This window comes from Myripristis murdjan, chromosome 21, assembly GCF_902150065.1.
Source record: "Myripristis murdjan chromosome 21, fMyrMur1.1, whole genome shotgun sequence".
NCBI lineage: Eukaryota > Metazoa > Chordata > Actinopteri > Holocentriformes > Holocentridae > Myripristis > Myripristis murdjan.
The window spans coordinates 22056131-22081378 of NC_044000.1; the positions used below are offsets into that span (position 1 = coordinate 22056131).

A 25248-nucleotide genomic window follows, 5' to 3' on the forward strand; every position below is an offset into this window, starting at 1 on the left:
GCCAGCCATATGATGACGATGAGGGAGAGAGATTAGACTTGGCTACAAAGGGAGAGAGAAACACAGGTGACTCAAGTGTGGACAAAGTAAGGTTTGGGATTTGGAGCTGTGTATGAAGTTATCCTTGGAATACTATTTATGGTGAAAGTAAAGAAGATTAAGCCTGGATTACCAGAGAAAAAAAAGTAAAATAGAGTGGTTTTATCAATGCTCTAAGACTGCAGTTATATGTTTCTGCCAGATGATGGCAGCAACACACTTACCTACTGGAAAACACACACAGGAGACCACATACAGACAACCACATTAAGCATGAGATCCCACTTACTTTCATAAAAGAAGGGTGGAGGAGGCAACAAAAGAAAAAAAGAAGGAAAAAGATTACTTTGGAATGGGTAATGCGGAAGACAAGGTAATGACGGCTAGAATAATGTGCATGCATGCAGGCCTGTGCGTGATGGCACAGGCTGGCAACATAAAAAGAGATGACAAAGGAAATAAAACCAATTATTTCCGTTTAATTACATATGGGGGAGACTGATTGAAATTCCTCGGTAGGTATTCTCTGTCTGGGTGCCCCGAGGTAACCCTAATGCATGTCAGATTAGGCCTAGAGGTGAACTGCAAATGGAGAAACGGTGAATTGGAGTTTATAATTCAAAGCAGGCAACTGCCATCCTCCATATTGGCTGGGCTTGGTGAATGTTCATTTCTCTGTTAGTTATACGGTGTGTCTGTCCTCAACTATGAAAGTCCCTCCATCTCCCGTTTCCCTTCATGTGTATGTGTGTGTGTTGGTATTTCTATTTGCTCCTGTCTAACTGTAAGCTACTGACACACTGAAACAGCCCCTTGTGTTTCTTAGGAGATAACAGTTAAGGGAAGGGAAGACCTGACAAATGAGGAATGGTAATCTGTCTATCCACTCCATTTTTTCTGGCAGCCTAAAATGTATGTACGTTTCTTTATTTCAGCCCTGAGTGGGTGAGGGATATAGTGTGAAAGATGGAATTATGCACCAATATTTGCTTGCCTAGGTTTTCTGTCTACAGTATATGCAAAATCCCAACACTGGCCTCGGATAAAATAGTAGTCAAGGATGCAGAGGGCAGAACAGCACAGGCTAAAATAGGTTAAAAAAAAAAAAAAAAAAAAAAAAAAAGTTAACAAATTCAACATAAGTTAAATCTGAACCTGGACATACAGTATGGAAAAAAAGGGTGCTAAATTTAAAACATAAATTCAGTAACACTTAATTTGAAGATGTGTTTATAGGATTGACATAACACTATTATTACCGTGACATTATACAGTAGCTGTCATGGACATAAATGAATATTTCTTACTGCTGTCATTAAGTTTCATTGGATCAATTCAGTCACTTTAAAACGCCAACTATAAGGGGAATGACACTTAATGACAGTCATACATATTCATTACCACAAATGACAGCTATAATGGCACCGTTATGACAGTGTTATGTCAGTCTTATGAACACAATTCAAAAGAAGTGTTATCATAAATTCGAAACAGTATAAAGCAAGGGTCAAGCGGTGATTAGAAAAACATAAGTGGATTAAGACTGGCTTGAGCATCGACAAAACATAACCTTCTTGGTCTATTACAGTGATTTAGAATTGAAAATAAAAACTTAAGTGCGAAGTAAACTTTAAGATATATATGTGTGTGTGTGTGTGTGTGTGTGTGTGTGTGTGTGTTTGTGTGTGTGTGGTGTAAGACTCTTTCTCATAGTGCAGTTTGCTGGAGGAAACTTGCAGAAAGTGCTGCAGTCATCTCAAATAGTACCTTTAGATTTGGCTATTGAATGCCCTGCAAGTAAAATTCACAAATAAGCATGTACTGATGCAAGCACAGGCGCACACACACACACACACACACACACACACACACACACACACACCACACACGCACGCATGTGTGCATGTACACACACACTGCAGCATTAATACGGACCCTGCTGCTGGTCCCACAGATCCTGGTCAATGGAGCCAACTCAGCGAGATGTACAGTTTAGCCACAGCTCCACACTCTTATCTGCAGCAGCATCCTATTACAGCTAAACTCACTACACCATCACTCCTCCAGCACCCCGTGGTGCTGTCTCTGTAGATCTCCTTCATTCTCTCCTTTCCTCCACCTTTAGGAAAATTTGTTCTTTTCCATCAAAGCAAACATCAATCCATGTCTCTCTGTACACGACTGCCCCAGTCTGAAAATCTCAATCTCAATTTTACATTCTGTTCACTGTCTTGTTGCCGCTCTGCTCTATACTTCTTCCTTCCTCACTGTTTTCCTAGTAGAAAAAAAAACTGAGCTGCAGGGAGGAGAACAGACTTCAAACTCCACACACACACTCCAAAATAATCTGTTTAAATCTTCCCTCATAAATACATTTAATGTGAGCTAGGCACTTAGTCCTCAGTTCGTCTAAACAGCTAACTTATTCATACTCTTCAATTTATCTATTCATTTATTTATAAGCAGTATCTGAGGATCCACCCACTATTGAAAAAAATTAAGCAAAACAGCTTTCCATTTAATTTTAGTTTATCCTAGGAAAACAATCCTTAACTGACTATACCATGAGCCATTTAGAATCCTTTATTCAGGAAAGCTCTATCACGCCTTATGGGCACTTATGTGCAGAGATTTTTTAGTATTTTGTGCAACAAAGTATTAGAGTGTAAATGTATAGTTTCCCTGTGTATTGATGTGGTGTAATGCTGTTCTGTCAGAGGTTCACCTGGTAAGCAGGAGCACAGAGGTGTACCAGTAGGTTGCTGTAGATCACTATTAACTGTATGTGCTAACGCATTGGTCTTCCAGCCGGGTCAATACACCGGGTCGATAAGACACACATGAATTAGTGGGAGCTCAGGTATAAAGCACATACCAGCACAATCCATTCACTATCGATTGTTGGCTTTACATGATATCAAACAAGAGTGGGATCACTCTCTCATGTATGAAAGTGCCCGAATACAAAAGCAGTGCAGTAGCATGCGGACACACGTCTGTATGTCAAAACTCATGTGGTATGTTATCGTGGTATGCATACGCAAGCGTGTGTCTGTGTATTTATGTGTGAAAAAATATGTGTGCATGTTTCCCTGTGAATGTTTGTACATGTTTTTAATTTTCTGTTTATGTACACAGCAAACCCGTGTCTTCACATGGCAGGATTCATGTGTGTGTGTGTGTGTGTCCATACGTGTGGCCAGCAGAAAATAAGGCGTATTTCTCTGTCTGAGTAAATGGTTGATAAATCAAAAGCATTGCTGTGCTTGCCATGGATTAGATGTAATGTGTGGTATTGTGGCAGTGGAGCCGAGACTAATGTGTTTTGCCTTGAGAGCCATTCAGGTGACCTGCTTCGGCTTCCCCTACTATTCAGACCAATTTCAGGCTTAGCTGAGCTAGGACCTTTACGTTAGGGATTTCCACAGCCTTCTTAGCCGAGGCAAGGTGGAAGACAACTAATGCTGACCGCTGTCATGAGAGAACACTCAACCATAGATATAATAGAGCAGTTGGCGTACCAGAGGAAAAATAATGATCTCAGTCTCCAAACAACTGCAGATAAGGAGCCCAGTACAGACTGAATAGGTCTGGTTATTGCTGATACTGTGTGGCTTCTGAGCCTTGATGATAGAACAAAAAGAAAGAGTCTGATATGTAGTGATAGCCGGCTGGGAGGTAGAGGGGCTTGGAGCTCCTCTTGTGCAGTATCAACTGCATTTTGCTCCTCGCATATACTGGTCACTTGTTATTACAAACAAAAAAACACTAAAAACCATGAATGATAACAAATACTATTATGATAATTACAAGATATACTGTATAATTCCATACCACAAATAACTAAACACATCAACTCACACACCTTTACTTCACAATTCTAGGACTGAGCCTTGTCCTATTTGTCTGATTATGTGGGGGCCCTACAGTCTTCAATCTGAATTTGACCTGCAACAAAAGGAACAGAACACTGGTTTGTAAATCTAGGTGTATTTCCTCATCCATTCCTAATTATCAAACATATGCAAACTGGCAAAGATGTGCCATTAGCAACATGTTTTTGGCACTGGTTGTCACATGAAGTGTTGCTCAGGAGCAGGGGCAAACTGAGTGACGGGGATGACTTTAACACATAGGGAAAGGCAAAACAGATTGGAACTACACAAGGGAACAGACTGCACTGACAAACTGGCGAGACAAACAGTAGGATGTGACTAGACAGAGGACTTGAATACACACAAAGGCAATTAACACAAGCAGGTACAGGTGGCAAGGGGAGACAGGGAACTGACACAGGGAGCTGACAGGATAGGGAAACACAGGAGGAGGGACTAGCAGTCTGGGTTAACAGGACACAGGTGACAACACTTAACAAAACAGGGCTACAGGAGGAACACTTGTGCTATGATAAATATTAACTATTGAGGGCAGACTGGATGAAGGCGTATTGGGGTGAGATGAACCTATTCATTTGTGAATTTATGTGGTTTCTGTTTTCATCAGCACCCTGGGCCAGCACACTGCTGTGCATGGAGAAACATGAACTTAATGGATTTGAACAGAAAATGGATCCAGTTGGAGCAAGCAACCTCTTTCATTGAATTGCTTCAATTTATCCACCATGCAAAGGAGGAAGTAGAAAATGTCTGATATTTAATAATCTTACACTCCCTTACACAACCAACGCTTACTGCCAGAAAACAACAAGGGAATCACTGAAATAGCAGTATATAAAAATATTACAGAAGTCAAAAGGCCTCGCTTAGTGAACCATTTTTTGGCCATTTGAGATGGTAGCATTTTGGCATAAAGCCTTCATAAAACCAAAAGCTTCAACTGTAGTCTCTGTTAGGAGTGTGAGCACACATTTTTCCAAATGTGTAATCCTCTGAACTCTCTGATGAGTGCTGTTTATAAAGTTCCTCGGAGGCATGCAAATATAGAATATGAATATCTGTGAGAATAGCCAATGGAACAATGGGAGACTGATGAACACCCACCCACATAACTGCTGCCCACACACACACACACTAATACACACAAGCCTGTGGGAGGACGTTCATTACCATTAACATACTGGGGTCTGCCGTTCTCCAGGAACAACTGCATGTTTGCTGCTCTCGTGTGTGTGTGTATGAATGCAGCAGCACCACATGTACATATATGGTGTGTGAAGAGTATGTTCATCTTAGTATGTACACCACAGCCTTGCTTTCTGTGTTATCCATCATGGAGCACAGCTGAAAGGCAACTGATCACCAGACCAGAACAATAATGGTGCATGCATTAAATTCGCTCTCTCACTATGAGCCAGTGTTTCCTAGACACTCCTTAATATATCAACACTGAAATACATAAGGACATACCTGGAAATCATAAATTATGTGTGGTTCATGCTGAATCTTGCTAAGCTACTAGAGCCCTACGTTCCCTCGCAGTCTTGGTTGGGTTCCCAAGGCCTTTGGGCCGGTGCAGCTGCAGCACCCAGGGGAGGAAGAGTTGAGAGCGGGTTAGCAGGGTCACCCTCTCCTCTCATTAGCTGGGTAATGAGCCGTGCTCTGGAGCTGCTGTAAAGCCACACAAGCTGTAAACTACCCAGACCACTTCTCTGGCCCAAACCTCTGACACCCTACAACAACTCTGGATACCCCAAACCATGTTGTGTGCAATTGTGTGTGTCTCCACGTTACGGTGCTGTGTTTAACCAAATGTGTTTAAAAATGGAATTCAGAGATAACCACATAATGATACAGACATTTTAATTTTATATATGTGGGAATAAAAAGCTGTTTTTGCAAATGGTAATACACAAAAACAGAACTGAGACACTGTATTTATCAGGAGTGTACTTAAGCATAATCAGAGTAAAGACTGCAGAGCTGGTAGGCAGAGGCTGTGTGCACGTCTGCTTGTGCTCTCCTGGCACTTGTGCTTTGAGTGTGTATCTACTTTTCAGTTTACAGCTGACATTTCCAAAAAAAAACACAGCTACTTGCCTAAACTTGACTGCACTTTGTACATTTTCTATTACCACTCTACCCATAACTTCAGCAAAGAATGTCATCTCCCATATTATTGCTTAAGTATAAAATCCAATCAAAGAATAAATCCTCCTAAATAGTGGTTACACATTCTTAAGTGCTTAAACTGCATCATTAACCTTTTATTGGTTCAGTCCCAATGCGCTTACTAGAAATGCTGCATATTTTTGCAGCATATTGGAGCTGAAATGATATGATGAATGGGTGAGTTCACTCAAAAAACAAAGCAACCTATGCATTACTACTGTTCAAATTGATTTATGAATATTTGGTAAAAGCATTTATAAAACTAAAGCAGTACAGTCAGCAGGTGTGTCTGGTGGCATGTGGGTGGTGAACAGGAACTGCAGGGCGGGCTGTTGGTCATGTTGACCAAAATGTTGCCCAGTGCACAACCGTCATAAGTGATAAGTCAACCTATGAAGGCATTTAAGCAGCTGGTTGACGTTATTGACTGTTTTCAAATGACCGCAATGCTGTGATGTTTTTTGGAATGAATACAAGCCACAATTGTCTTCCCTTGGAATGCAAAACTGGACCAATTCCAAATGATCAGTGATGTAAAATGTCAATTTCAAAGTGAAAATGCCAACATAAGAATGCCAGGTAACATGCCCTGGTATGTAGGTTAACTTTTGAATCTCTGTCAAGAAGATACAATTGTAACCGCCTTTGATTCTGTGGCAACAAGACATGACTGGCTGTTGCCAATCAGGATTCCTGACTGAAGCACTACTCCTATTGGCCAGTTAAGAGGACTGAGGAGTTAGCAGTCAACTGCAGTAAAAAACAGTTTCTTCAAAGGTTTTCAATCACTGCAACCACCAACCTTGATCATACAGTCATAACTGTGCACAGAAGACATCAGGCTAATAGATTCAGTAGTATGCAAGATTAGTTGCGGATAGATACATGCACACAGCCACATACACATGCATGATCCCCTCCAGGCTGCTGCCTGGCGGATACAGAAAACAGTACGATGTTTAATATTTACTGAACCCACAGATGGATTTATAACAATGTGATTTTGTCATCAAACGCAAAAAGACCGAAACATATATCAAAGCTCAATTGTAATATGTATGTTTCTGTGTGTGTCAGTTATAGGCAGGCACAGTGACAGGAGTTTCAGAATCTTCCTACTGAAAACTGAAGGTGACATTCAAGAGATAAGAAGTCATTGTCCTGGGATTCTCCAAGGCGTATGCTCTTTTCTTCTTCACTCCCTCTCTCTTCCTCGCCTTTCTTCTCCTCCCCTAAATCCCCAAATGAATCCTTGGTCCATTAAATCACGTAAATGGAGGACAGGCTTTCAGTTTAATTCATAAATAATAAAATGTTCGGTTGGAGGCCATAATACAATCACTCTAAAACACATTTGACCAAACTCAAGTCCCTCATACAAAATGTATATCCAATACTGGGTGCATGTGCCGTGAAATACGATGGGTGGAGCATTGAGCGAAAATAACCAGACTGCAGACAGAAGGCACATACGCACACAGGCAAAGACACACACACGTCAATAGCGAGAAGAATCAGGTGTTATTTGAAGAGAGGAGTGATCCATCCCCTTTGTTGCCAGGGTGACAAGGTATGTTCCTATCACAGCTGTGAAGCAGCGACTACCCCTCCCAAACCTCATTCACACCCACGCTGAACCTTACCCTGCCCTTCTCCCTTCTCCTCTCTTGTCATCCCTCGTCTTCCCTCCTGTGTCGTCTTCTCTTCCTCCTCTTCAGATTCAAATTACTTTATTGTCCATTAAATATACATGAAATGGGAAATTGTCTTTGGCACTGGCATATGAAACAATGCACACCCTATACAACAATGCAAAACACCGCTCAAGAGTTATACATTAATGTTAAATGAAATTAATGAAATTTTAAAGTGACTAAGTGGCAAGTGGAAGTTTTAAAACATACTACAGGTGTGAATCTTCACCGGTTCCATTCGATTACGATTCACCTGTCAACAATTCAACTGCATGATGCATCTTGATGTATCTCAATGCATCACAATATATCGCATCCTCAATTTTCCAAATTACTGCACATGGCTATTTTTGCATAGATTGATACTAACAGACAAATAAGTCCGATAAATCTGAACTTTTATTTAGAAAATGCTTTCAAAAATCAGACTCCAACAGTCTATAATATAAAAGGCAGCAACTTTTCAATACCAGAGTAAGCTATTCAACAAAGTTGCCTTTTCGTGAAATGCTCTGTGTGAATTAAGGTCCCTCTTGTGAGCAGTGATGTAGTATATATGTTTGAACATGAAATATGTGGGATGCAGTAATAGTTAGCTGTTTGGTTCAGCCTATGGAGCATTTGTGTTAATGTTTTATAATCCACATAAGTTTGGGTTCATCTCATAACTCTTGGCTAAACTGGTGGCAGCAGTGACATCTTCTCATCGTCCTCTTGCTTTGACGCCTTTCATAAAATAAGCTGAGTGTATTGTGCAAGACAGCGAGTCAGTTTGCCAGAGTTTATGCTATTATCCTCTGTGACTGTAATGATGCAGAATCTTCCATGTCCACGTAGTGATGCATCTTAGATGTTCTACACCTCTGGTACCAAGGGTTATTTAAGCTGGCTCTTATTGAGGATGGTCACAGCTGATGGAATAAAGGATGTCTTGTAACTGCTTTTCTTGGCCATTGGGATTTTCAGTCTGCGGCCTGAGTGCAGAGGATGGGTGTAGATCTGCATTGCTGTTTTGGTTGTGGGTTGAGAAAAGAAGTCCTGCAGTTGGAGTTGTTTGTGTCCAATTATCTTGCTGGCCTGGTTGACAACTTGTTTCAGTTCGTTCTTTTGTTTTATTGAGGGGTTTCCATACTATTAGACAATGTTAAATGTGAGATTCATTCCTTACTCACTCGCTTCCTCGCCTCGCTCTTCTCCCTGAGAACCAAGGAGCAAGGAGCTGTGTCTAGGAGGCAGTTGGGGAACAGACAGCACAAGTCCGACCTACAAGCCAATCAGTATAGAGGGCCATATGATCAATGCGGAGCAGGTCACCCACTTCAAATATCTGAGTATAGTAATAGACTATAAACTCACCTTTCAGGACAAGGGTTAGGCACAAGACAGTGCCTAACCCCTCTCAGGGAGAAGAGTGAGGCAGGTACCATCATTCCTTTATCCGAAAATACCTCATGCCAAATACTGACTTGAGACACATCAATAAAGAATACAGATATGAGTGTTGACTTTTTCTAAATGACTGTGGACTTTATCCAAAAGAGTCAGTGTAGCATCTTCAACACCTCAATTAGCACAACAGACAAACTGCATGGAGTTAAGGTGAGAGCTCTTCACATATTAGATGCTCTGTGAAAACGATGGGTGTCAAGTCAGTAAGGGATTTGGCATGTGGTATTTTCAGTAAAGGGATGTTGGTAGATGTCTTTCAGGCCTGTGGGACACAGTTTGTGTTGAGGAATATTTGGAACAGCTGGGTGAAAATAAATTCCAGTTGGGCTGCACATTCCTTAAGAACCTTCCCTTTGAGTCTGTCTGGGCCAAGAGCCTTGTGGGGGTTGACCCTTTGAAACACAGAGATTACCTCCCCCTCCTGCAAGATCATAGGGCGAGGGGTCATTCCAGTGCAGACAGCTTCACACTCAAGTGAAGTCCTGTTCATCAAATCTGGAATAAAATGGGCTTTTTTCTTCAGGTTTAGGTTTTCAGGTTTTGGTTAACCCATGGTTTATTGTTAGGGTAGATTATAACTTCCTTTGTTGTAATGACAGTCTGCACAAAGGTTTGCAATACTGTCATTGTGTAACATTTAGGTAATCATGATCATTGAGAAATAAGTCTAACTCACTAGCCTGAAAGCAGCCTTTCAATTCTTTCACTGAGTCATTTGTCAAGACCTGAATACGCTGGACAGCAGGTTTGGTCCTCTTTAGGAACTGATGGTACTTTGGCAGGATGTGGATAACATGATCTGGCTGTCCTAGAATAGGGCATGACCTAGACACATGGGTGCCATCCACATTAAAGCAGTGATCTAGGGTTCAGCCTAGGGTAGCACTAATCTTGTTCAGTCTCATTGGGGATGTTACATATTGTTCATGATTTGGCAAGAGTGTGGTGGTATCACACCTGTTGGTATCTCCAAGTAGGAGGACCAGGGCATTGGCAGAATTATACAGTGTGTTGTTATTACTGGAGGCTATGCGATCAGCTGTAAATGCGTAGTCCGGCCCAGGTACATCAGAATTACTGTGATCTGTCAAAACTCACGGGACAGGTAATACGGTCTGAATGAATCAGCCATTATTTCAATGTCCATAGTGAGTGGAGCAGTCAGTTTCACATACCATGATGTTTGTTGATGTTTACAAACAAGCATAATCCATCTACAACCCTTTTTGTGTAGTATCTCAGTCAAATTGGATGAAAGGGTATCCCTTCGGATGGATGTTTTGTACATCCTCAGTCAACCATGTTTCAGTGACGCAAATCAGGTCCAATCCCTGTCATGGTCAAATCACAGCAAGTTTGTGCATTTTCCTCTGTAATGAGCAAACACTGGATAAAGTTATTGTTGGGAGAGGGGATTGACCTCCCTCCATGTGAGTCAGTTCCAAATCCCCCTTCTAGCTATTCTTTTTTTCTTTCTCCTTTAATTTTTAGGACAGGTTGATCGATGTGTGGAGCAGATAATTTCAAGAGAGCTGAAGAAAACTTTTGAGGAGACCTACTTCTGTTGGTGACTCCTCGCAGGTGTAAGTTGGAAACATTGGCATGGGTAGTACACCAAACATGCTTACAATGTCACAGATGATCATCAGAGTCCAGATCATGACTATGAGCTTGATAAACATGTTGTCAAACATGATCATCAAGTCTGGAATTGTTGCACTGAAAACTTGAAACAGACTTTGATACAAAGTAGGCAAACAACCAGATATGCCAGGAACCTAAGGTTGGCACTTGTACATATGCCCCTGCCTAAGCATCTTTCTCCAGCTCCATCACTCACTCCACCTTGCTGGCTTCAGCAATCTGATCACTTGTGTGGCACATCACACAATTTCTCTCTTGTTTCAGGTCTCGCCCTCAGCAGCTCCCCACCCTGTTTATTAAGGATGGGTTTCTGTGGGAGGGAGCTGTGTTTGTTCATCTGATAACAAACTGGGGATTTTGGACAGCCATCATCCATCATACCAGAACTGATTCCTAGCTGTTGCACACATAGCTGCTTTAAGGCACTAATGTCAAGCACACAAATACTTGTACACATTTATGTCTGTACACACACACATACTCACACCCATTTATCTAGTCAAGCCATAAAACCTTAAAAAACATCTTATTTTAATTCAAATTTTACATGCATGGGCCTTGCACTAGATGGCAGTATGGTTAATTGGTACAACCTTATGAAGTGCAACTGTCTGTCCTGTGCACCCCTGAACCATCAGATGATCACAAATCAAGGATTATCACTTAAATATTCCTCCAGGTTGTGATGAGGAAATTCATTCAGGTCATACAACCTTAACCTTAAAGATATTAAGTGAAAAGGGTCAGAAGATAGAGGATGTTTATATTTTTATATGTACTATGTATTTATATTTTCACATGTACATGCTTGATTCGTTGGCTCCGTAAATTCCTAACAAAGCCGTTTCCTGTGCTTGTAAGTGTGGTGGCCACTCAGAAGGCTATTTGCACCTCCAGACAATGTGCCAAATGTTATAAAATAGTACAACAATGTAGAGACAAAAAGAAACAGCTGAACAGAAATGGTAAGAGAGAGATTGCTGATTTTGGTGATATTAAACATTATGGGTCAAAGAACATGCTGACCCTCACTCTCCAGTCATACATCCTCCGCAGACACGGTGGTTTTGAGTACTTGCAGCTACACCCTCCTCTTCCTCTAATAAGCATCTGGCTGAGTATGAGAAAGAGAGAAAAAGTCAAAGGACAGAGTGTGAGGTCTCAGGGCTCCGCGAGCACACAGCAAGGGACTCAAACGTCCATTTGTCTGCTTGCTAAATGTGAAAAGACTGGTGATGAAGGCGAGGTGGTTATGCTTTTACCTCCCTCCTCCTTTCCCTGTCTAGCTTTTTACTTTCTCCCTTTTAACATTCACACCAACCTGGTCCTCATGACTCATCGAGCTGGCCTGAGGACCTGTTTGATTGCCAAACATTCCCCCCTCTCTCCCTCTCTCTCTCACACACACAAACACAACCACCTATTGGGTACACACTGAGATTTATTAGTACGACAATTCATACCCATGCACAGACACACACAAACACACACATCATCATCATCAGTGCCCTCAGGGGTAAACTTCTTTTTTTCTATTCGGTTGATACCTGCCGGCGCAGAGATAAACATTTACCAGTATCAGTCTACCCCCTCTGTTCCTGCAGACACTGGGCTGTAGGCAGGAATGATTTGTTGATACCAGAGATGGGGCATCAGTCTCTCCCATCCCAGAGCCCAGCGACCCGTGACGCCACAGATGAAGCTACAGCATTAACAGGCAGGAAACTAAGGTATGCCTGAAGGTGGTCGAAGCTGTCTCCTCAACAACATCAAATGGACAAACTAGCTTTTCAAACGAATTTTCATCTTCTTTCTAGAGTAGAAATAGGAGTTTCTGTATGCCTCTGACATCTTATATACATACAATTTCACAGCTACTTTGTCAAAGTAGCTGAAAAAAAAAAAAAATTGGGACATACTGTATTTAATGGAGCAGCGGCAAATGACAAACATGTTTCTGCTGTGCCATATGAAAATTTTAGGAAAATATTTCATGAGCAGCAAAGCAGTTCCCCCAGTGTGTTTCAAATCAGCTAAGAACAGCATCACACCTGGGAGGCTATTTTGTGTTTGTGGGGGTGTCTGCTTCCTCCCCTTTCTTCTATTTACCTCTGTTGTGTCCCTTTCTCTTGTCTCGGGCTTCATTTCATTTTCCACCAAACCTAATTTCACGCAATAAATGCATTATCCTAATCAACATTGATGAGTGAAGCACAGACTGGCATGTCTGCTTGCCTGTATGTGTGTGTGTGTGTGTGTGTGTGTGTGTGTGTGTGTGTGTGTGTGTGTGTGTGTGAACGTCATTAAGTACTTCCTGCTATGTACCTCTGGATCCTGGCTCATCGGCATGGTGAATAAACCCGGTGTTCATTAACTGCAGCTCCACGTATCCTTGCTTCCTTAATTGCTAATGATCCATGTGTGTTCTTGCGTGTCTGCATGTCTGTGTGTTCACGTATGTGGGTGGGTGGTTGTTGAATGCATAAAACAAATTAAAGCCCCTTTCTTTCTGTGATTACAATGCATGGACTCAGGACTATTTCACCCAGCAACAGCTCACATCACAGTCCAGTCACACAGCACAAAAGCAAGCAGATATTTTGGTCCGGCGAGCGTACTGCTGATCTGCTTGATCACAGTGGGATTATCAACGTACCTCTGTGTTCCTCCTGTCGTTTCGGGCCTCAACTCTCAGATGAAAACCAAATCAAGACAAATGGTCTGTCAGGGTTGACAGATGCAAGTCATTCCCCCTGAAAGGCTGTGCTATAATCAGCAAACGATGACAGATGTTTTTAGCCGCATGCCTTATTGATGATGTCATTATCAAATCAACAACATGGGCAGATGCAGTTGTATTGCAGCTCCACACACACACACACACACACACACACACACACACACACACACACACACACATACACAGACCTGGCCATGGTAATAACATTCAATAGGAAGTAACACATATATAGGGAATGAGGGTGGTGGAAATGTAAACCAAAAATGATGAGGATATGAAGCTATGGATCAATGAGAGCTGCCTGGTTTCTCCACCCATACTGCTCTGATTCATTACAGCTCCACTAAGCACAGAGAGTGGAGTTTCACAAATGCTGTCAATTTGGCATTGGTATTAAAAAACATTACACTGAAATTCAGTTGTATTTTTCTGGGTCAGTCAGTTACAGCTGCTGTATTTTTTAAGGAGAACTCAACCACAGTAGTTCTATTTTAAGCTCTGAGTCATAAGGTGATCTTGTAAGGACCAGACTGTTTTAGGTTAGCCTCTAAGGTGTGCGTTCTCTATGACTCACAACCAGCTCCCTCTTTATATTCACCTACTGACGCTGCAACAACTTACTCACAGGACTGTTTTAAATAGGATGCCGCTTGCCTATTATGCTTGAAAGGAAATAGAATTCCCAAGACGGGTCAGTCAAACTTCGGCTGACTGCACAAAAATGTTAATGTACCCAGGGAATGGCTAAAGAAAGGAAGTTAACCAGTCAGGGGTCCCTTTAGTGAATTGCTGAAGAGAGCAGGAGACTCCTGAACTACATGGATGGACCAGTATACAATGGCAGAGAATCACTGGGAACCTTAAACTCCTTGCTCTTCACAGTATACTTATGTTAGTGCACTAAATGGATGATTCTCAAGACTATCTTTTATTCATTATGTGTTGCTGGCAAGCACTACTCCACATGAAAGCCAGATGTTAGGGTACATGATGTAACAAGAGCACAATGAGTATCAAACAGAGTATGACACCGACTCAACAGCAAACACAGAAAATCATTTGGTGCAGAGCTCACTTAGTATGCATAATTGGCAGGTGGGTCTTATCTGTCAAAGCTTGACTGCACATGAATTTTCATTTCAATATAACACACGCACGCACACACATACACACACACACACACAAACACATACATGCACGTTTGTCTTTCATGGATGGAAAATACAATGGTTTCTCAGGGGAGCTGACATGTTTGACTGGTTTTGCTGCTGATATTTCTGACACACATGGAGCATGACGGGGAGGTGGAATGTTAGGGCATGATACGCTGTCACCAACAACTTTCAAACACTTATCATTTTCCCCACAGTGACTCTAATATCAAAGCCAAATATGGCAGCAACCACACCTGTCATTTGCCTACTCTGACACTTCAGACAACCACGGTGGTGAACAACGTCCCCAGCAGTCTTACTCCAAACCTCCATGTTGGCAAGTCGTGTGCATGAGTGAAAATCCACACCCCATTTGACTCCACATGGTACACAGAGGCTCTTTGGATCCAAACTCTCATAATACCTTGAGACGAAATTCTATGATTTGCATGAACACACTTTTTGAATAGATTATTCACCTTCAATTTGTTGTTTCATTATTTCCAATTAATTTGAACAGAGCAATTGTCTGTGGGCTCGACAGACTGTGAAAAGGAAAGGATTAAAAATGTCCTGGGGAAGATAACACACACAGGACTTCTGTGTCAAACTCTCACAAAAAAAAAAAGAATGATTGATATCTGTTTGGGACCCATATTACTGGCAATTCCACTGAAACAGCATTGTTTTAGAGCTTTAGAGTGTCTTATTTTATTGGGTTTGTCATAAAGTCACATTAATTTTAAATATTATCAACCCAATCAAATCATTTAATAGCACATTATCTGTTTCTCATTGTATTTTTTTATAGCAAGGTTATACATGCTATTGGGCTATTATCAACTGTAAAACCCCTGTCCTTTGGGAAGGTGATCACCATCTATGGTCTATTTATAGTCAGGCTCTACATCTGTGATTGAAGCGTCTGTAAAATAGGCAATTTTACAGTCGCTGCGCCTAATCACTCAGCTGTGGGTGGGAAATAACCTGTCCAGGCAAGCTGAGACCTGTCATCTATGTATGCATAGAGTATCAATGCAAGCATGTGCGATTGAGTGTGTGTGTGTGTGTGCGTGTGTGTGCATATGTGTATCAGTGATATTATGAATTCATGTTCTGGTATTGTATGGACACAGATATCCTAAGAGATAGACTGGGTGCTCCAATTTTAGGCCTTTCTATTTCTGTATCTACATTCAAACAGCAAGTTCTCTAGAAATTTGTCTGCTCCAGCACTTCATTTACATTTGATGAACGAGATAGCTTATTAAAGTTCACCCGTTGAGCAGGGACTAGCACCATACTCTTGTGAGTGTGTGTGTGTGTGTGTGCCTGCGCTGTAGTGGGCCAGCTTTTTCACACAGCAGGGTTTGTGCTTTTTTAACATTTAATTGCCTGATGACTCATCCTTCCAAAGAAGAGCCCCACAAAGGTGAGAATAAAGAAATCACTCAAAATAAAGAGCTCTGCCCACATGTGGGCATATGCTTCGACCCTGTCACTCTCCCCAGAAGAGCAACAGGAAGGGTTTTGTGTTTAAATCAAAGGTTTTGCCATGTGACAAACAAAAATGGATGACAAGCAGCAGAAAAAAATTGCAGTTCAGATAATGGTGCTATGCGAGAGAGGATGTTATCTAATTTTTTTGTAAAAGGTGCATGTCTACTTCCATAGACACCTGTTTAGTTTTTTTTTGTTTTTGTTTTTGTTTTTTGTTTTTTAACACTGAATGGTTGATAGGTAGGTTGTTGGGTGAATGAGCACTCTACTATACTGTCAAACTCTACTGGTGCCAATTCTCTGTTCTGGCATCAGAACACCACCATCAGCTCCACCAGCAACAACAGCTGTGTCGGCCAATTTGGCATCGGGACGCCAACACTCTTCACCATTCAGTGCAACCAACTCGCGCAGCCTACGTCATCCACAGCATCTGGCAACGGCGATGCCAGCACCCATCATTGTCCAGTATGCACCAGTCTCAGCAGCCAAAGTTAGCTGTGGCACCCAACAAAGGGATAACAGTAAACCCTGCTGCTGGAGGTTAGGGTTGGGTACCGAAACGCGGTGCCAATAGGGCACCGGTTCCGACGCAAATGGTAGTAACGAGACCGAATAAGAACCAAAATTTCGGTGCCTCATTTCGGTGCCGCTCCCTGGTGTTCCGGCGTCAACTTGCGGTTGTTGAACATGACGTCAGTGCCGCTACTCAGCACACTTGTTGATCAGAACTGATAGTGAGAGGATCAATAAAGATGCCGAAGGCAAAATGCTCAAAGGTTTGGCTACATTTCACGTCTAAGGAGGATGCAGACTCTGCGACATGCAACAGATGCCTTAAAGCAATGTCATGCAAGGGAGGTAATATGTCGGATTTAATGAGGCATCTGGCGACACATCGAGTTTATTTAAAAGCCGAACAATGCACCGTGTTTGATAATCTGCGTGATGCAAGACCAAGCGCTTCAACAGCAGCAGCCAGTGTCGGCCTCCCTGGACAAATGGAAGAGAGTCCCAGCCCATGATGATGACGGCAGCCTTTCCTCTTCGGGTAAGTCTAGTAATTTAATGCCAACCACAAATCTTGCATATCAAGTAGGCTAGCAAACACCGCTGCAATTCAACAGCGTGTGTGACAACGTGTGCTATGTCCAATACTTCCACTCGGTACAGTTTATTATTACCATATGTTACTTGTATTTATATTGTTTAAAGATTTAAGTTAATATTGTGTTCAATTTGGCCCTGGAAATAAGAGGGTATTGTTTTTTGACAAAGTGTGTGCATTTTGGTTTTTTTAAGTACCAGTTTGACAACCGTTTAAGCACCGGAACCGTTTAAAAAATACAGAGTAGGCAGCGGCATCAGATAAAACCCAACCGATACCCAACCCTACTGGAGGTTGAAGGCATCCTCAGTGATCGCCTCTGGCACTGACATGCCAGCACATTCTGTTACTTAGTCCAACCAGCTTCAGCAGCCTACTTCAGTTGAAGAACCCACCACCAAGATGCCAGCTATGTCCATCACCCAGTTCCATCAGTTTTAGCAGCCTATGTTAGCTGGGGCGCCTGACACCAGGTCAACAGCTCCTTATACATTTCAAACCCAACAGTCACAATTGCCTCAATATACTACTTTGTCAATGCCCTCACTGCACCAGTCCCAGCAGCCTGCATTAGCAAAATGCAAGCACTCTCTGCTACTCAACTTCAACAATTCACCTGCCGACATCATCTGGGATACATGGCACTAAAATGTCAGCACCCATACAGCACCACCAGTAATGACAGCTTATGTAGAGGATCATTACTTCATTACTCTGGCATTAGGCCATCATGGACGCAAAGCAGCCCAAACTTTTCAACATGCCACCTGAAGCTGCGCGCTACACCCTGTCGAACAACTCCATGTCTCATCCATTTTTGGCATAGGGTACAATACCTATACAGTATTGTGCTGCTTTGTGTTGTATCACTCAGTTGGCACACCCCCGATCCAGTTACTCCACTTCAGTTTCACACATCCCAGAGTTTTCCTCAGAGAATCAGATGAAGATAAAGGTAACTTCAAATTCCTTTGGAACACTCTCAACATAAATTAATTCAAGCATCACTCAGGACATACTTGTCAAAAAGCTCATACACCTCTTAAACAACTAACCAACTGAGCCAACCTACCCTACCTACTACTCACAGTACCTCTACTTCAAATTCTTTTTTAAAAAAAGATATATTTTTGTCATTTCTGCTTTATTTGACAATCACAGTAGAGACAGACAGGAGAGGCAGGGGAGAGACAGGTGATGACATGCAGCAAATGGCCTGAGGTCGGATTTGAACCCAGGATGCTACAATGAGGACTCAGACTTAACAAGTGGTACAAGCTCTTATCCAGTGAGCAACCGGGGCACCTCCTACTTCAAATCCTTTAGAGATCATTGCAATTAAGAAAATTCTGAAGCATTGCATTTATTGACACCCTCTCCATTAAAGACTTTAAATGAGTAGGTACTTGATTTTGGCCGCACCAAGACTTCTGCCAATACGTCCATGCCTGGCATTCAACCCATTCATTACTCCAGACAATCCTTCAGTATCAGTGACAACACCTCAGTCTCCAGCAACAGCATCCCAGAGGACCTTATCCTACTCATGGGCCATATTCACAAACATAGCATTTCTACTCCCATGCAGATATTAAAGACATCAACTCAGCTCAATCTTCATGTAACTGGAGTTTTTCTGGGGTTTGTCGTGTCCATGAGCTACAGCAGATTCCCCTTTAGTTTGAAAGTTCCCCACAACGCAACCAGCAAACTCAAAGACCTGCAAGCAACTAGATTCAAGCATTGTTCATTCGATGCATCATCTAATTCTCAGTCAATAAACCTTTAAATTCCTTTTGTTGATGGTGTGGTCCTTTCTACTGAATCCTCCTTTGGAATCTTTAGAAACTGAAATACGCTAAATACAAGAATTCAGGTATCTTTTCAACTAAAAATTAACTGCTGATATCCCGGAAAATGGCTTCCCACATCGAACTGAAGAAGAATTTGTCTTAAAATCTCGACAAGATAAATTACAAAGGAGCCTCTTACCTGTTTGAGCTTCTTCAGGTCTTCATCCAACTCCAAATTGTCCAGGATAACAGCCACAAAAAGACTGAGCAGAATCTGAAGGACAACAAGGGTAAGATCATGATTAAATATGGCATCAGGATATATACAGTAAGTTTTTCTTCAGCATCATAAAAACATCAAACATGATGGCACTTGTAACATATGCCTCTAACATGTTACGTTAAATACATAATTTGAGCTCTAAATGGTTACTATGTCTAATAGAAAAATCTTGTAATATAGAATTTAATTTTGTCAGGAACTTTGCCTTTTTTAATAGTTGTAAGGTGTATATATTTGTGTTGTTTTCATATTTTTATGCTGTTATTTTATATTCTATATTTAATACTAGGCTACACAGTATCCAAGGTGAGCTATAAAAGCACATCACTGGGGAAACAAGTCAGACTAGGCTTGTATCCCCCATGTAAGTGTGTGACTGTTAAATGAATACCTGTAAATATTAATCTTAATGTTAATATTAATTATTAACTAATTGCTAATATTAATTACCTTTGTATACTGCTCAATCTGTATTTTATTAGTGTCGTTGTGTGAACTGTAATAGAAGTCTTTGATCCTTGTCAAGGTTAGTTAGACCATTGGCCCTATACCTTGTCTGTTAAGGGTTTTAAGTATTAAGTTTCCTGTGATTATGGTTTTCTTTTATACTGAATAGTTTTACTGAGATCTGGCTTGTATCTCCCAAACCCCAAAGTGATTGTAAGCAATACACAAAACATCACTGAATCGACTGTCTGCGTCTCTTCGTTGGAGTCAACTAGTTAACTGTCAGCTGTCAGTCCACCACCATCATCAAAACACAGCACAGAGACTGTGGGCTGTCAAAACTATCGGCAATGTAAAAGAGATTCAATGGGGTGTTATAAAGAGTGCATGGATTGTCAAGAGAAAATTAACCCCCCTTATACCCTCAGCAGAATGACAACACTAATGCTATGCAGTTGTCAGGATATACCAATTTGTCATGTTGGATTTTCACTGCATTACAAATTTGTTTCACATCAGGAGCTGTACACATGTTCAGGTTCTGCACCTGAAATGGGACATGAGACAACTGAGACATGCTTGCTCAAATTCCAGCAACCATTAAATATTTGAACTGACAACTATCATGACATCCACTTGGCCACTCAGTACTATAGTTGTTCAGTGGCCATTAAAACTGTCCTTCTAATATTTATTAAACAGTTTTGTGTAAACAGAAAATGCACTCTTCATCGCCATTCATTGACATATGTTTTAGTGAGAAACTATGCTTGTATTGCTACATTCCCCTTCCATTCAATCAGTATGAATAATCAATCAGTTTCTCCTTGTCACATGACAAACCTTTCCACAAAGTGTTGTGGAATGAATGGGGTGGAAACATAACGCCTGTCCCACTTTATTGGAGGTAAAAATTCACATTTTTTTCATTACTTTGCTGTCTATCTGTTGTTTATAAGAGTATGAAGTCTGCTTGGTAATTGTATTTGTTGTTTGTTCTGCCCTAGAAGACATCCTGTCTGTCTGGGGTGAAGTGTGAGTCATCCAGAGACTGTCTGTGCTGTTTGATGGCCTCCCATATCAGGAGGCCAAACACTAAAATGTCAGCACTCCTCACTCTTGCAACTCTGATTAACTGTGATTAGATGTACCACTTGAGAGAACATTGGAAGGGCAGTGGCACTAATTTGATTCATTATGAAAACAATTCCTGTATGCCTTGTCACTTGATGTTTTCCAGCATTATAGAATGCTTTCATTGACTAACTACAATAATACATTGTGAGTTTGGATAGAATACTCCAGCAAATCCAGCTGTCAATGTACATTAAACTGTGACCACCTCATTAAAATGCAAATACAGTTATGAGGGAGGAACTGCCTCCTAAGGGGGAGAAGGGGCAGTGTGAGCAAGTGGGAAGGTGAATCTGGCTGTTGATATCAAATATCAACAATCTTTCTCCAGAACGATTGCTGATATTTGCTGATTCCACCATTAACTAAACTTAATAAGCTTAATAAACTTCACTGACATTGCATTATTTCCACATTTGATGCAACAGTGTAGGTTCCTCACCAAAGTGGCAAACAGATGGTAGAGGATGAAGTAGATGGCCACTACCGGAGCCCACATATGACCTACAGCCACCAGGGTCTGGTCCATGACGTCCACCCAGCCCTCCTGGGTGAGGATCTGGAACATGGACATGAACGCCTGCAGGGAGGAAAGGAGGGGATAACAGAGGGTCAGAGAGAGAAAAGGCAATACAGGGCAATCACATAAGAGAGAGAGAGAGAGAGAGAGAGAGAGAGAGAGAGCAAGACAGAGATCTGGCATTTGAAAGAAACTGTTCCACAGAAAAGCAAATATCAGACACCTGATGCACATATCCCCTCCTGACCATCCCTCCCTACCTCATAGCTGTATTCTGAGTGCTTGTGAGACTTTGAAATATAACATGCCATAACATAACATAGAATAGAGGGAGAGAGGAGAACTCAGAGGTATGTTTTTTTCTCTCTCTCTCTCTCTCTCTCTCTGTGCTTCTGCTTTCTTATCTCCTCTGTCTCAGCAGAGGTCAGATGAAGGTGTGGGGAGTGGCCAGCTGAGACACTGTGGCCCCAGGAGTCATATGGCAAGCCTGCACTTCCTTCTTCTTTTCCTCTCGCCAGCAGACAGCAACACCCCCCACAAACTCTCACACCCCCTCCCTCCTGGCTCAGTCACTGCAGATAAAGATAAACCCAGCAACAGGTCTGCCCATGGGGGAAACGGCCAAACATCATTAACTGTGATTTGTGAGTGTGTCTGAGTCTGCACGTGCGGGTGTGTAAAGTGCAAGCGATAGAGCAAGAGAGACAGAGAGAGAAAATGAGAGAGAGAGAGAGAGGATGAGAAACATAGCATACAAGTGGCATCTGTTTATGAGGGTCCCTTAACGTCCCACCGTGCCTGGGATCAGTGAAATGATGCAAGAGGAAAAAAAAGAGGAGGATGGAAAGATGTGGCTAATGAGAGAGAAAGAAGCTCATAAGCACTTAGAAATCAAAGGAGGTGGTGGAGGGCGCCACATCTGTCGATGCATTAAATACCCATCGCTGGCATCTGCAGGCCTCCCATGGCTTGACTAAGGAGGGTGTGTGGGGGTGTGGGGGTTCTTTCCAGACTTTGAATTTCTGAGTTTCTCATATTTTCCCATCTTCATATTCCATATACTGGACAAATCTGCCTAGAACTATTCTACTTCATCTTTCACTGAGAAAAAGCACCAGAGACAATTTTAGTGTGCCTTCACACCAAGCATGTTTGGAGTAGTTGTTTTTCTTTCTTTTAATCCGTTTTATTTCAGGAGCATACATGCTTTTAGGTAAGCCTATTTTTATAAGCAAGCCTTTCCATCAATCTCTATTGCAGATCTTTGGATTTGGACTATTTGTTTTTAACTGTGGGTTTAAAAAAATGCTATATAAATAAGGCCTGCTTACTTACTAGATCAGGTGCACACCAAGATCAATGGCACAAATACACAATCCCAAAATGCAAAGGTTTTATGGGTATAAGGACTAGAATCTTGAAACATCAGTTACTGAGGTACAGAAATCCTGACATAAATGCAACAACATTTACCACAGGATAAACCACAGCAGTCTCATCAGGTGTTCATCATGGTGTAAACAGAGATGAAAGTAAACTACAGAAAAGAGCTCAGACTAGTCAATCAAACGTTACTGGGACTAGAATCGGATTTGTTTTCACTCCCTCTTGCTGACGAGTTACTGAAACTCTGTCTAAACAATTTGCTGCTTGTGTCTTCATGTAACTCAGGAGGTTTTAAGCCATTGTTGTATAATTAGGAAAATTTGGCAGTGTGAACCCTAAAACTGGTAAAATATAAGAATGCAACACATTTTTTTTCACTGGAGAGAAGAAAACAACTGTGGCCACACCTTTGGAAACTGGCATTTCTGTAAATATGCTTGCAATATACAGATATACAAACTAGCTTAGCGGAAAAGTGAGAGAATGGTTGTTACCCTGGGGAAGGTAGTGAAGCGGTCCAGCTCCTCCACAAAGCAGAACATCTGCAGACTGATAGCTGACATGACAATGAGCAGGCTGGCTGTGAACACCACCAGGCTGCCCAGCTTTTTCCCTGGACCAAATATCTTATAGACAAAGTCCTCCAGAGCTGGGGAGATCTTTATCAAACGCACCACACGTAGCACCTGGGGGAGAGATACAATACGAAGAGTTGATTTGCTTTCAAGTGAGGATACTCAGAAAAAGAAACCTGAGCACACCTCTAGGCTTGCTGTGTGTGACTACTGTGTGCAAAGTTTACATCAAACCCCAGGATCTGAGCTCTGGTTGATATGAATTCACATCAAAGAGCACATACACCACAAGAAGAGTGCAAAGCTGGTAAATGTAAAGATAATAAAAAATATCAATCAGGGATATGAAAGCAAACATAATAGCCCATTGATTACCTATTGATTTGGAATGAGAGTGCACTGGTCTTTGCCCCACAGTAATAATGAGGGGTCTTGCTTTATCTTCAGCCTCAGTCCCCAAATTGCTTGTGGTGACAACATCTCCCAAAAGGCAATGCATCTTGGGCAGGTTTTGATCAGAGATCCAGAGACTATTGATCTAGCAATCCACACTCTGATGCCTCTGGCCTAAGATTTTTCCTTAGACTCCCACTGGAGGCCAAATGAATGGTTATCCCCATGTCTCCAAATATACAGCAAAATAAAGGAGACAAACACAGCATAGTGTGAAAAAAAGGGGAATCTCCAGTAAACAAAGACAATAATAACACAAACAGCACGATGACAGATGGGGAGAAAGCCACTATCATCTGCTTCTGACAGATCATGATGACCAATATCCGCTTCCCAGCAGATGTAAGCTATGCGGCGGAGGGCAAACAGCCTAGTTCACTATGGATAAATGGCAACAACACCAACATCAAAATTATAGCCCTTCCCTTGTCTTTCTTTTTGTCCACAGCCTGAAGCCAGCTCCATTTTGGAATGTTAATTCATTAGGCATTCAGTAGATTGCCTAATGAATTTAAATGTGTAAAACAAGTTCTTGAAGCACGTCGTGTGTGTGACCCACAAACTGGTCTGATAAATTAAACACTTTCCTGCCTTTTTGATAGAATGACAAACTTTTTATGTCTAGTGTCACATGTTGAACCACGATCCCTGTCAAGACATTGAAATTCTAAAAACACAGAAAGGAAGCGTAGACGTGTGGTCTGCTGGCTGATTAAAAATCACCCTGCCTTGTGCGTATGTGTGTGTGTGTGTGTGTGTGTGTGTGTGTGTGTGTGTGTGTGTGTAAGTGTAGGGCTCTACAGCATGTGACATTTTGTCTGGATTGGATGACAATCAGTAAGACTGACCTTTAGCAGTGAAACATCCCTTGGTTGGATATAAATAAATAAAAATCACAAAGAACTGCCAAATTCCTGCTCCATTCCCCTGTGGCCAGAATCTCCTTGGAGCAAACATATGGCCTACAGGTTAGAAAAGCAGCTTGTGACTAAAGGTCACTAGTTCAGATCCTAGACCTAATTGGGAAAATCTCAAGAGAAAAGGTAAATGGGAAATGCTCTCCTGACCAATTATCATTGAGGTGCCCTTGACACTAAGACACGTACACCATAGTTGCTCTTAAAAGAAGACCGAGTGGCCAACAGAAGAAGACTGTGACGGCTCTGGGAAATTCACACATGTGAATGTGTGTAACTGTATGAGCAGAGTATGGCTGAAAAGAAATGGGTCCTAATTAAAAACTAGATGAAATATAAACAGG

General features: G+C 41.7%; 1 protein-coding gene across 2 annotated transcripts in view; it reads right to left on the reverse strand.

The window, feature by feature from the left end:
* nalcn (sodium leak channel, non-selective) overlaps positions 1–25248 on the reverse strand; it is an 83641-nt gene that overhangs the window by 20374 nt on the left and 38019 nt on the right. For both annotated transcript variants that reach the window (XM_030080900.1, XM_030080901.1), the window contains 3 exons: positions 23454–23645; positions 21496–21633; positions 19389–19463 (listed from right to left, as the gene is read on the reverse strand). In XM_030080900.1, the coding sequence (XP_029936760.1) occupies positions 19389–19463; positions 21496–21633; positions 23454–23645 (405 nt within the window). The remainder of the gene's footprint in view (positions 1–19388; positions 19464–21495; positions 21634–23453; positions 23646–25248) is intronic.